The sequence below is a fragment of the Strongylocentrotus purpuratus genome, unplaced genomic scaffold, assembly GCF_000002235.5.
Source record: "Strongylocentrotus purpuratus isolate Spur 01 unplaced genomic scaffold, Spur_5.0 spur5_scaffold_17, whole genome shotgun sequence".
Classification (NCBI taxonomy): Eukaryota; Metazoa; Echinodermata; class Echinoidea; order Camarodonta; family Strongylocentrotidae; genus Strongylocentrotus; species Strongylocentrotus purpuratus.
Window position 1 is genome coordinate 16,039,655 of NW_022145602.1, and position 13,607 is coordinate 16,053,261.

General features: G+C 38.1%; 1 protein-coding gene across 1 annotated transcript; it reads right to left on the bottom strand.

Annotated features, from left to right (window-relative positions):
- Positions 1 to 7,340: 7,340 nt before the first annotated feature.
- Positions 7,341 to 12,338, bottom strand: LOC584964 (ankyrin-1-like). The gene is made up of 4 exons (XM_030988256.1): positions 11,639 to 12,338; positions 8,850 to 10,924; positions 8,105 to 8,308; positions 7,341 to 7,502 (listed from the first exon to the last, which is right to left on the bottom strand). The coding sequence occupies exons 1-4, from the start codon at positions 12,336 to 12,338 to the stop codon at positions 7,341 to 7,343; spliced, it is 3,141 nt and encodes a 1,046-aa protein (XP_030844116.1).
- Positions 12,339 to 13,607: the final 1,269 nt, after the last annotated feature.

Consider the following 13,607-nt stretch of genomic DNA (forward strand, 5'->3'; position numbering starts at 1 on the left):
TCAAATAGAGCTGAATGGGAAGACGCATCATTTTTTATGCATATCTAAATGATATTATAGTCTCTGATACTTTCAGATTTAGAAGTAGGTCTATACTATACTCTGTAGTAGCTCAATATATGCTGATGATGATTTAGTTCGAAAAGGAATAAATTACGAGATTGGGCTGTGAATTAAGATATCCCGCTAGTACATGTTTCTAGCCTCCTGAAATCTTACAAGGGAGTGTGCCAAGTCTACCAAAATATGCAAGAACTTTGTACCAACACATTTAGTGGATTGTGAGTGTGATGTGAAAGAGGTAGCTGGTGGGAATTACCCTCATTTTGGCATTTGCAATCATTTAAAGTCGCAATTGGCCAAGAACCTCAATTTGATCAAATAGTAAATAGGAAAAAATATTGGGGGTAGGGGTAACACTGATCGATCCCATAATTTTCATTCACAATTTTCATTCACAAATTTGATTATTGCTGCATTTTTATTCTCATTTTCAAATTAGTTTTTATTGTTTATGCACATGTATATTAAATTGCTATAATTTGAACTGAAGGTAAATATTCTAATTATTTATTTTTAAAATTCTGACGTTCTTTATTAATACATTCAATTCTATATAGCTCTTCCAAATCCCAATACTTTTTTCTCCCATAATCCCTACAATTCTGAAATTTAAATATGAAATCCTGCATTTCATATCGTCAACTTTACAACAAATTCCAGATTCCTCTACCCGTTCAGATCCAGCTACCCCTACCTCGATCATCCAGAACAGTATCAACAGCACCGAGGACCCCTTCGACATCGACCCCATCAACCTCCAGAACACTGTCGACCCCAACGACCCCATTGACCTCAACATTCAGAAATATGGGTATGTCATTTGGCATTTTATTCATTTTGTATTTAGTTATCCATGTAGACAGGATAGCACTTCTTAGTATTCGTTATAGTTGTGCCCTGCACACAAAGTACAAATGTACTGGATTAATGTACGTTTGTGTAGGACATAGCTGCTAACGGATGCTAGTATCTTTTTCCTGATTATATTGAGAAACTGCGTTGTGATCACTTACAAAACTATTCAACAACAACAAATCTTGAAATACTGCTTATAGCAGTATTTTTTGGGAAACAATTCTGAATGCAGGGTGCCACAAAAAACAAAACACAGTCAATTGATTTGTTTCTTGTATAAGCAACTAACGATATAGCTTTGTGTTTTTGTTTCTACTTTGAAGCCCCTCGAGCTCTCTCAAGTATTGGGAGCTTACATAAATACAAAAAAAAAGTATTGGGAGCTTCACATTTCACTTCAATGTTATAATGATGTGAAAGAAAATGCCACTCTTCTTCAAAAATTTGTCCTAAAAATTAGAAAGAATACAAACTTACTAAGGGTTTTGTGTTGTATGCAGAAAACGCAAATTTTGTATTATTTCATCCATATTCTACTTCAAACACATTTGTTAGGGCAATATTCTATTTGCAGAAGTGTCCGGGTGTTAATGACATCCTCTTTTACATCATACCATTTAAGTGAGATTGTGCCATCTATTCTTTGGCTAATTTTGGGATCCAACACTTAAGAGGGGCTTTAAACTGTTATCAATCAAGCATCTCAACACTGAGCAAACATACTATAAATTGGTTCTTTCTATTGAAGAATATTACTGCCATTTTACCTCAAATGTATATTTCCTTTGTTAAGAAGAGTGTTTGATGCTATTCTAATTAAACAAGACAAAAATAAAAGAAATCCATTCCTTTCTAATTTCCATACGTCTGGGTCATTCGCTCTAAAGTTTGAACGAAGTTATTTTCATGACAAAGTACTTCTATCCATGAAATTTCATCAAAACTAGGGAGGATGTGCCACTCAGGACTACTTCCCTTGAATGCCGTACTATTTGATTAATATCCGTACTATTTCAAGGTGATGTTTCCATGATCTGCTTTTAAATCTTGTTTGGTTTCTTTCTTCTCTTTTTTTTTTGCCGCAGATGTCGAAGTTGTACCACCACAAGCTAGACAAGATTTTGATTCCGACTAACCCGTTCTTTAAAGGTCCATTGCCTTAGGAAATGAAAACTTTTATGTCTTGTATCAAGACCCTTTTAAAGCAACATAATAACAATTGTTTCATAAATAAATGCCTCCTTATATTTTTTACAATTTTTTGAAAACCTCTCCAAGTTGCTCGTCTAATGGTGGACCCCGCCCCTTACAATTCTCAGAGTTCCTCGGAATGATTGACCACAGGATTAGTGATGTTATATCAAGAACGATCTCCGCTTAGGCAAGCTACGGTGCTTGCTAGCCAGCTCTGCAGGCATTATGTTTTGTACACAAACATAAACAATAACTTTTGTTATTAAATAGTGTGCTATGCATCTTTACTTGTTATTTATTGTGGTGAAATTTCACTAATGGCCCAATTTTAAAAAGAGAGCTATACCATGAGTCGAAGAAGGTCGTAATTGATTTGAATGCCTGTATAACGTGTCAACTAAATGCATGCTATAAAGAATTTCAAAGGTAAGAAAAAAATGTTTCATATATCTAAGTGACTGAATGTTTTTCGTACTACCTTCTTCTCAATTTAAAGAAATATTGAAAGTGGTATATCAGAGTGAAGAAACTTGTGTTTTTCCCTTTACAAGCTCTGCTCTTTCTTACTTCACTTTCAAATTTCCTCTCTTGTTATATAAACATTTAGCGATTGCTTTACTTCACACATTCAAGCAATGTATACTATCCCTCCTAAAAAAAAACAGTTTGTAGATGTGTTAACAATAGATATGGCGACGAAATGTATCAGCATCTCTGAAATGCCTAAGCATAAAAAATGTTGGCAATTTCTCTGAATTTTATTTTTTTATTTTTTATGGAACATTGTTTACATTAATTGCCTAGTTTTTGGTATGCAAATGGTGGACACTTTATTAATTTCTTTATATTTTTGTGCTGTACATATGTAGAGGAATCTTGTCATAAGCAATCGTGTTCGTCTGCCAGAAAGTTTGTTTTGTTTTACTCGGGAAGTTGTGAGGATTGTTTATTATATTCGTACAATGAATTTCAGTATGTTATGTTGTGTTACGTGTAAGCGACAATTCATTTTATAACAGCTCCTATCGTCCTAGCATTCATTGATAGTAGGCCTATATTGTGACACATTGAGATACCTTGAACTTGAAACTATGTTTACATCTTTTTCGAATTCAAACGAAAATACAAAAGAAAGATGTACAATAATTGTATTCACATTTACAACAGTTTGTTTATTACACATAAAATAAAGTATGTTTTATCACAAAATCAGTTTATTTTCCTTGTTCTTTTGTTTTGGAGGGAGGGGGATGTATTCAGAGCAAATTCTAAGAAGCAAGATGGTGAACTTTTCATTAAAATGGGACAAATAAGTTGTTATCAAGTTTTGATAGTGATTAAAATGTACAAGATAATAGACATGACGAAATTAAAATAACATGTCCCTCTTGCTTCAATATTGTTATTATACATATCTTCCAGCGGGATCTAAGTCGAGTTCTATAATGAACTTTTCTAAAATTCAGTCTAATTTTGATGAAATTGTTACTATCTTCATTTTGTGGATTTTGCTCTGTTTATTTATTTAATCCAATCTTAAACTACTTGGCTTTTCCTTGTCACGTTGTGATGCATGTGTTTGAATGATTGTACATGTCCGATGTAGTATGATCTTGACGATGTTCTTATGAACGGACGACTGATGTTGGTGTGAATATGTTTTTGAGTTGGTGTTGGTAATGTCAGAAGAATGTTGGCATGAACTGGAAAGGGGAGGTACAACGTCGGCACATGGTGGGATACGGGTTGGCATAACGTTGCTTCTACGTCGGCAAATGGTGGAGAAGAGGTTGGCATAACGTTGGTCTAGCATTGGCACATGGTGGAGGAGGGGTCGGCACTTGGTGGGAAAAGGGTTGGCATTATGTTAGGACAACGTCGGGGAGACGTCGGCACATAGTGTAAAAGGGGTTGGCATTACGTTGGTCCTACGTCAGGGAGACGTCGGCACATGGTGGAAAAGGGGTTGGCATTACGTTTGTCCTATGTCGGCATATGGTGGGATAGGGGTTGACATGACGTTGGTCATACGTCGGGGGGACGTTGGCCCGATGTTGGCTTAATGTCATTTCGTCGCTGTCGAGCCAACGTTGGCCCGCCGGCAAGAAAGCCGTTGGCCCAACATCACATTGACGACGATGGCGCAACGTAACAGCCCACGCCGTCGGCACATGGTGGGATAGGGGTTGGCATAACGTTGGTCCAATGTCGGAACTACGTCGGCAATGGTTGGATAGGGGTTGGAATAACGTTGGCCCTACGTCGTGGAGACGTCGGCACATGGTTGAAAAGGGGTTGGTATAACGTTGGGCCAATGTCGAGGAGACGTCGGCACATGGTGGGATAAGGGTTGGCATAACGTTTATCCAATGTCGGAACAACGTCGGCACATGGTGGGATAGGGGTTGGCATAACGTTGGTCGTACGTCGGCACATGGTTAAAAAAGGGTTGGGACGACGTTGGTCCAATGTCGGAAAGACGTCGGCATACGGTGGAAAAGAGGTTGGCATAACGTTGGTTCAATGTCGGGAGGACATCGGCACATATGGTCGGATAGGGGTCGGCATAACGTTGGCCCGATGTTGGCTTAATGTCATTTTGTCACTGTCGGGCCAACGTTGGCCCACCGGCAAGAAAGCCGTGGGCCCAACATCATGTTGGCGACGTTGGACCAACGTAACAGCTTACGTTGGCCCCACGTTGGCGTAACGTCGTATTGTTATCTGGGCAAGGACATGTGCCATTTACTATGCATTATGCCAAAGCACATTGTTATATATTCTAGTTTGGTTAGATACAGTTTTAATAGCGAAATGAGTGGTTCAAGTCCAGATTATCTTTAACTTTCAGTATTATGGTATGAGTGAGTGTGGACGCACCATGTGTATAATACTGGTGTGTTATTAGGTTATGGCAGTGCGTTCAATGTGAACACAACTTCTTATCAGAGTTCTTAATCCCCTCTCCCCCAAGCTTGACCATCCACTGCAATGCATTACACGCACACAGTGTAGATAGATTATGCTATACCCAAATGCTATGTTGAGAAGTGTTAGAGATAGAATGTGTTTGTTTTTTACCCATGCTGGAAATGGTATCTTAGGCGGGAATGAAAGTTTGGTAGAGTCAGCAAAATGAGAAGACAAAGGATTTGAGTTGGGGAATACACTTGTTGAGAAACACATGGTCAAATTGTCTAGTAGTTAGCTAGTGATGGATGGGTTGATGAAATATTGTAGTTGAAGACTTGCATAATCACTGTCTGGAATTCATTGTATTATATTGTTAGGAATGATAATTCAGGTTAAATGTTATTGGGAATTACTCTCTCTCTCTCTCTCTCTCTCTCTCTATATATATATATTCTCTCCCTCTCTTTCTCTCTCTCTCTCTGTATGGTTCACCCTTTCTCTTTCACTTTGCTTTGTATATGACCATGAAATGAATATACATGTATTTAGTAAAAGTATTGGCCGTTGTTTAGAATTAGAATATGAACTGTATGTGAAGATGAGATTATACAGTAAGAGGAATTCGTAATATTGGTTGTAAGTTTGCTAAAGCTATATAATTAGTGCAGACTGCAGACTAAGACTATTTGCCAGTTCTGTGAATATTGTAAGGAGTTTAGGATATAAGTTGTTGAAGATGTATCTTTTCAAGTTCAGTAATCTCGCTGAAAAAGATAGTATTAGATCAAAGTGATGCAGATGACTATTGGAAAATACATGAGCTAGTTAAGGAAGAGTTATGAGTTTATTCAGCATTAATGTGAATACCTGAGACAAGAAGTAACTTGTGAATTAAGGGATTAGTGAAGGCTGAGAGTAGAATTGCATTCTAAGGGTCTATGTGTACAGTGGATCCTCAGTCTTGGAGCGTAAAGAGTAGAAAGCTTATTAGGCAATAGTATAGGGATGATTATGCCAACATTCTTGTATTAGGTCTATATATGTGATTTCTTGAAAGAGACGCTAAGTGAAGAGTTATATGATTAGAAGCTAAAGTAGATTGACTGATACCGCAATGTTATAGACATTTGATAAGGGTTAAGTTATTTATTAGTAGCCAAGTTATGATTATGAGATCGATGAAGAGTTGCACTTTTACATAAAGCATGGAAGTAAGGATAGTTTCGTTTAGAGATAGTAAAGTAATGAAACTAACCAGATGATGTTCTTAGTGATATAGTAAGAGAACACGGAGAGCTAATGAATTCAAGGTATGCGAACAGGTAGATTTATTGGTGTTTAATACTTGAAGAGTATTGTTAATGTTATGCCATTTGATCGTATATATATGTTATTGTAAGAAAAGACTGTTATTGTAGAAGATTAAGTAATAAAGACTTTGTTTTGCCATGCATCCTAGTCAACACCTTTCTTATTTTGTCTTCCTTTCATAGGTATGCCCCCTCCCTCGGGGTGTGGGCGCTACATACTTGTACAAGCACAAAATATTAGATCAAATATCCACGATCTTTTACCCATGGAGAAGTCCTACTTTCTACATTTCAGAAAAATCAGTGCTTACGTGATGAAAGTGCTATTTGTTTGCCCGCTTGAAAAGAACACTTCCACCTGGGTACTACAGGATTTACTGTTGGTGCATAGATGATTAATGACCCCGTACTTTCATGTACCCATATCCAGTGTTTGTCTCTATTTATTTTAAACGGTTTTACAATAACTTCTAACTGGTTTAAACAATTATCAGGAATATCAACATTTAAGACATGGGCAGGACAAAATGGGACGTAAGGAAAGTATGGGAATAAAGGCAATCAAATGCAATTTTTCACACATTTCTTGCAAATAAAGACTCAATTTTCTACAGAAAATAAGCAACTGAAGAGAATTTCCAACATAATTCATCACAATTAATATTTCAACTGGCCGAAAAATACAAATAAAATTCTAAATATTATCTAATGGAGCTACTGAAAAATATTGGTTAAATTAAATTTGAACAATTTTTGTTGTCCTAGGTGAAGTTGCCCTATTTCATCAACATAATTTAATTTCACAATCTGGTATAAATCATATGCATAACTCAGCCTGAAACACAAATCCAAATTTAAGAAAGCAAATTTAGTAATTTTTATTTGTTTTTAAAAATAATAATAACTGTATTTTATGAAGCATTTTATCAGTTACAACGTAGACTTCTCGACTATGACACCATTTCTACAATTTCTTCCAAATGCCCATGTTAATATAATTCTTCCCTACCTTGAGAATATCATCTGGCGAATGATTTCATCCTTTGCATAGTGGACTGGTAGGTTGCCTTGGTTATCCTTGATGTCCAGCTTTGCTCCGTGGTCCAAGAGATAGAAGACCAGGGCCTTCTTGGAAGACAATTCATTCTGATAGAACTCTTCTGAGATCTAAATGAATTATAAATAGAAGCGATTGTTTAAACTTTGGGAGGCCCTTACGTTTCCGAAGACTCATCCACAAGGTTCATCATTCTGAACATTTGTTGTGTTTTTCCGATGGTTGGTTTATGTTTATAATTCCGACAGTGAAATAGGTATCATTACTCCATAGGTTTGTCATTCCGAAAATGAAATAAGGTGCGTTATTTCAAAGTTTCAACTCTGTGATATAGAACTGATTGTAATTCTCGCAATAACATACTCTATTTCATTTTTCGGAATTACGAATTCTCTGTAATATTTAGAATTATGAATCCTATATCATTTTTTCAGAAATAAGAACCTTTAAAAAAAAAAATTGTTTAACTCTACGAGACGGAAATGCTCATCGTTATTTGAGTGGCAATATGCTCCATTTTTGTATGTTTCTTTTTAATAGAGACTCATTCATTGTGAAATGTTATGCTCACTCAATGGAAATGGTATGATTCCAATTGGATAATTGTAAGTAAGCAATCCGGTTAGTGTAGGAAATTACTACAAAGCAATTGTCGCAGGAGCAAGTGTCGTACAATCCCAGGGACAGTGTGTTCTAGAGTTCACCATCTTACCTTTTGAAGTGCTGGTGTTGCTTCAACTTTGCCGTCCTTCCGACCACAAAGTCTGATGGCTTCGTGAAGACAGGTCTTTCCGTCTATGGACTGGAGGTTGAGATCGGCGCCATGAGAAACTAATGTCTCGATGATGGAGGTGTAGCCATTTTGCGTGGCTAAATGAACTGCTGTGCAGCCTTTCTCAGCATGTTGTCCAACAACCTGTGTAAAACACCAGCCTCAAGAATTAAGAATCTACAAACAAAACAGCTTTTTATGAAGCAATTTCTTTTCTAGTTGTCCATATCTTTAATCACCAAATAGACTTACATATATACAGATATTAACATTTAAACAAATATTTTACAGTCAAATCTGTCTGTAAAGGTCACCCATGGGAAACAAAAAAGTGGCCTTTTTAGAGAGGTTCTCAAACACACATTTCTTTCTCGAGAGAGGCAAAATAAACGGCCACGATGCACAGGTGGCTTTCATAGAGAGGTGGCCACTAAGACAGCTTTGACTTACATGTATATGTACTGGTACAAAATAGGTTTTGAGAAGTTGTGGAATCATTTCAACCTTTTTTATAATTCAGACAATCTATATACCTTCACAAGAAAGTTTTAACAGGATTTTTAAGGCTTAACATTTGCTAACCCTTTTCAAATTATATTGATATGATTTTAATACTTGCAAGAATATTGATAAACTGTATGATATTTTTTTCATATGAAATCTATAGGAATACTTAATTAAATACCTTCTTCTCATTTTCTGTTAAACCCTCAGTATCTGCATGGTCATTTGGGGAAGAAGGGTGTTTCTGCCCTTTAGCACACCGCGTATATGGACCTGTCCCTTGCACTTGGTCTTGTTCTGCAGCGGGTTGCAACGCATTCTTCCCAGGTTTACTCAGATTCACTTCAGCTCCGTGCTCCAATAGATATCTTGTGACATCGGAATGTCCATTTACAGCAGACAGATGCAGGGCAGATGATCCCTTCTTGGTAATCTTGCTAACATCTGCAAGTTGCTGAAGTAGACACTTCATGACATCGATGAGACCGTTCTGAGCAGCAATGTGCAAGGGAGTCCAACCGTCATTGTCTGTCGCATCAATTTCAGCTCCGTGGTTGAGCAAGCCTTTCGCGATATCGAGATGACCATTCTGCACGCCGACATGTAGGGCTGTAGAACCTTTCTCCTTGGTGGCTCCGTTTACCTTTGCTCCTTGCCTAAGCAAATGCTCTGTAACGTGACAATGGCCAACAAATGCAGCAACATGCAAAGGCGAGATATCATCAACGTCTCCTTTGGCTACTTCGGCTCCTTGTCCAAGTAGATAATTTACAATACCAAGATGACCCATTTGCGCAGCTAAATGAAGAGCAGTCCAGCCAGCATTGTTGCTTTCCTTCACTTCAGCTCCTTGACTGACCAGATACCTTACAACTGCTAAACTGTCACCTTCTACAGCATATTGTAATGATGTGCGACTAACTGTTCTGCCTCCTTGACTTGCGAGAAGATCTTGAATGTCAAGATCAGACAATATAAGTGGCCTTTGCACAATAACCATTCCACCTTGAACTGTCTTTTGCTCATCGCCATCTTGATATTTGCTTCTACCAAGATCACTTTCTGTAGCACCTCTAAAGACAGTGAGAGAATCTATTAGTCTGCTAACTGCTTGAACTACACGACTATGCACACATCGCACACCATCATAGTGACCATACTGTCCATCAAATTGTAAGATGACGGAGGGCCACACGCTTCTCATATTCAGTTCAGAGCCTTGGCTGAGCAGATACTTGGTAATGTCGATCTGACGATTACATAAAGCATAATGGAGAGCAGTTGCTCCAATTGCGTTACCAATATCTGCCTCCACTCCATGATTGATTAGGGATTTCACGATATCTAAATGGCCATATGTTGATGCAAAATGCAGGGCAGTCGATCCATAGTCATTTCCTTTATTCATATCGGCCCCTTCACTGATCAGATATTCCATGACATCCAACTTCCCTTTCGTTGCAGCATTATGCAAGGCACACCTACCAAAGACATTGCTAGAATTCACATCAGCTCCTTGACTTAGCAAATATCTTATCATACCAAGGTTGCCATTACTCGCTGCAAGTTGTAAGGCTGTCCAACCAAAAGAACCAGCTTTATCCAGCTCGGCTCCTTGACTTACTTGATCTTTCATGGCATCAAGATCGCCTCTCTCTGCAGCGGAATGAAACTCAGTCCAATGAATTATATTTGATGTGGCCAGCTCAGCTTGCTGACCAAGCAAAGCACTTGAAACACGAACGTGACCAGCAGCTGCGGCAAGGTATAAGGCTGACCATCCTTTGTCACTAGCCTTATCAACATCAGCTCCTTGACTGATTAATTCTGTGACAACATCAAGATGTCCTTCATTAGCAGCTAAATGTAATGCAGTCGAACCATCATTATCACCTTTATTCACTTCAGCTCTTTGCCTCATCAGATATTTGATGACATCAAGATGACCATTAGATGCAGCTAGTTGTAATGGGGTTAGACCATCATTATCAACTTCATTCACTTCAGCCCCTTGACTTATCAGACATTTGGTGACATCAAGATGACCATTCTGTGCGGCTCGTCGTAATGGAGTCATACCCTCATTGTCATCTTTATTCACTTCAGCTCTTTGACTTATCAGACATTTGGTGACATCAAGATGACCATTCTGTGCAGCTAGTTGTAATGGGGTCCTACCCTCATTGCTGCTCCTATTGACTGCAGCTCCCTGACTAATCAGACATTTGGTGACATCAAGATGACCATTCTGTGCAGCTAGTTGTAATGGGGTCAAACCATCATTATCACCTTTATTCACTTCAGCTCCTTGACTGATCAGATATTTGATGACATCAAGATGACCATTGTGTGCAGGTAGATGTAATGGGGTCAAACCATTATTATCATATTTATCTACTTCAGCTCCTTGACTGATCAGATATTTGGTGACATCAAGATGACCATTAGATGCAGCTAGTTGTAATGGGGTCGAACCATCATTATCACCTTTATTCACTTCAGCTCTTTGACTGATCAGATATTTGGTGACATCAAGATGACCATTTTGTGCAGGTAGATGTAATGGGGTCAAACCATTATTATCATATTTATCCACTTCAGCTCCTTGACTGATCAGATATTTGATGACATCAACATGACCATTAGATACAGCTAGTCGTAATGGGGTCCTACCATCATTATCATCTTTATTCACTTCAGCTCCTTGACTGATCAGATATTTGATGACATCAAGATGACCATTAGATGCAGCAAGATGTAATGGGGTCGAACCATCATTATCATCTTTATCCACTTCAGCTCCTTGACTGATCAGATATTTGGTCACATCAAGATGACCATTATAAGCAGCTAGATATAATGGGGTCGAACCCTCATTTCTGCCGTTATTAACCTCAGCTCCTCTACTAATCAGAAATTTTGTGACATTAAGATGACCTTTAAAAGCAGCTGTATGTAATGGGGTCGAACCCTCCATTCCGCCGTGATTAACCTCTGCTCCTTGACTGATCAGAAATTTGGTGACATCGAGATGTCCAGTCCCTGCAGCTATAAGTAACGCAGTCCAACCGTCATTACCGACTTTATTCATCTCAGCTCCTTGACTGATCAGAAATTTGGTGACATCAAGATTACCATTCTGTGCAGCTATATGCAATGGTATCAAACCCTTTTTCCCGCCGTTATTAACCTCGACTCCTCTACCGATCAGTTCTTGGATGAGGTCAAGTTGTCCATTCCGCACGGCACTGTTTAGTGCACTCTGCAAATCATCACCACGGCCATCTTGTTCATTTTCCTCCATACTGTCTCTGTGGATTAGACTTTTGGCGTTGCCTTTACGACTTACACGTAACGGGGTCAAACTAAGATTTCCGCCGTTATTCACCTCGGCTCCTTGACTGATGAAATATTTAGTGACATCAAGTTGTCCATCTGAAGCTAGCTGTAATGCAGTAAAACCGTCATTATCAACTTTATTTATCTCGGCTCCTCTACCGACCAGTTTTTGGATGAGGTCATGTTGCTCAATCTCCACACCACCGCTTGGTGCATTCTGCAAATCATCAACACTGTCATCTTTTTCATTTCCCTCCTTACTGTCCCTGTGGACCAGACTTTTGGCGTTGCCTTTACGACTGACCCCCTTTTTGAAAATCTTCTTCCACATTCCTAATGAAAGCTAAAGGTCTCTCTCCTGGCTCTTGAAGTATTGTACAAGTTCAAGAATTCATCAAAATCTTTTCGGGCTGTTTTTAATTTTGTCCTACATTATCACTTCACGCTGTATCTTCTCATTCTTCTGCCGCATTCCGAGTGAAAGCTGGAAGCTGACATCAGTCATTCACCAAAACACCTAGAAAGAATAATCATGTGTACATGTTCGCAAACTCAGTCAGTGGTGAGGTACATATTTTAAAATTGGATGGAAAGGGCATATCTTGAAGTATCTAAGTCCAAAAAGGGTACGGGGTTGGCCACGCAGGATTGAGACTACGGCCACAGAGAGATTTCAGAACTTTAGAGGGCGCTATTTATATCATGCCTGATTATTGGAGGGTGACATTTATCAAGGGTATGTGCATTGATAAGAATAACAAAATGTAGAAGTTTGAAACAAAACGGAATTCGTACGAGAAAGTGATGGCAGTTTACGGTTTTTAGGGGTCAAATATTTATACAATTTTAGGCGATTTTTGCCAGAGTCGATTTCGGATTTGAATTTTCTTAAAAGTATTAATGCAGAGTTTGGGGAAATTTTGAAAATATTAGGACGGATAGCAATTCTTTGAAATGTTGAATTATTTGGATACCCCTGTGGATGTATTACAAGCACTAACAAAAGTAGCCTCTAAAACACTTCTGCTTTCGAGAAAATGAATAATCACGAATTTACCGGTGCTCCCGGTAAATTTTAAATGTTTCTAATAGCGCCTAAGGCCATTCCATGGTAGCTGCGATCATGAAAATCTCAGAATATGCAGTTCTGATATATAATTTCCAAACGATAAAAGCAAGTTGGTCGATTGAAGTCAATAGTAATTGTTCTTAAGTTAAAGTAATATCAGTCTTGAGAGGGAGCTATACAACATAAAGTGTTTATTATTTCAGTACAATTTCAAAACTTTAGACTCGGTTTCAACCGCGGCAACGATCTTAGAATATTGTTAAATCGCATATCCTTCCAATATGTTGATATATTATATATTATGATATATATTTAAACCAAATTCATGACACTATACCAAAACTTTGAATTACCTTTAATATCAAGTCAATAATCGTTATCATGCTGCCAATCATCTCTAAACATGCCACTCATTTGAATTTTTTTGGGAACAATCCAAGAGTCCGACCTTTCACTTTAATCATATGTGTGGTGTAAATGTACAATGTAGAATTGTTTATTTTAGATGTGATCAAAAGTCCACAACTAGTT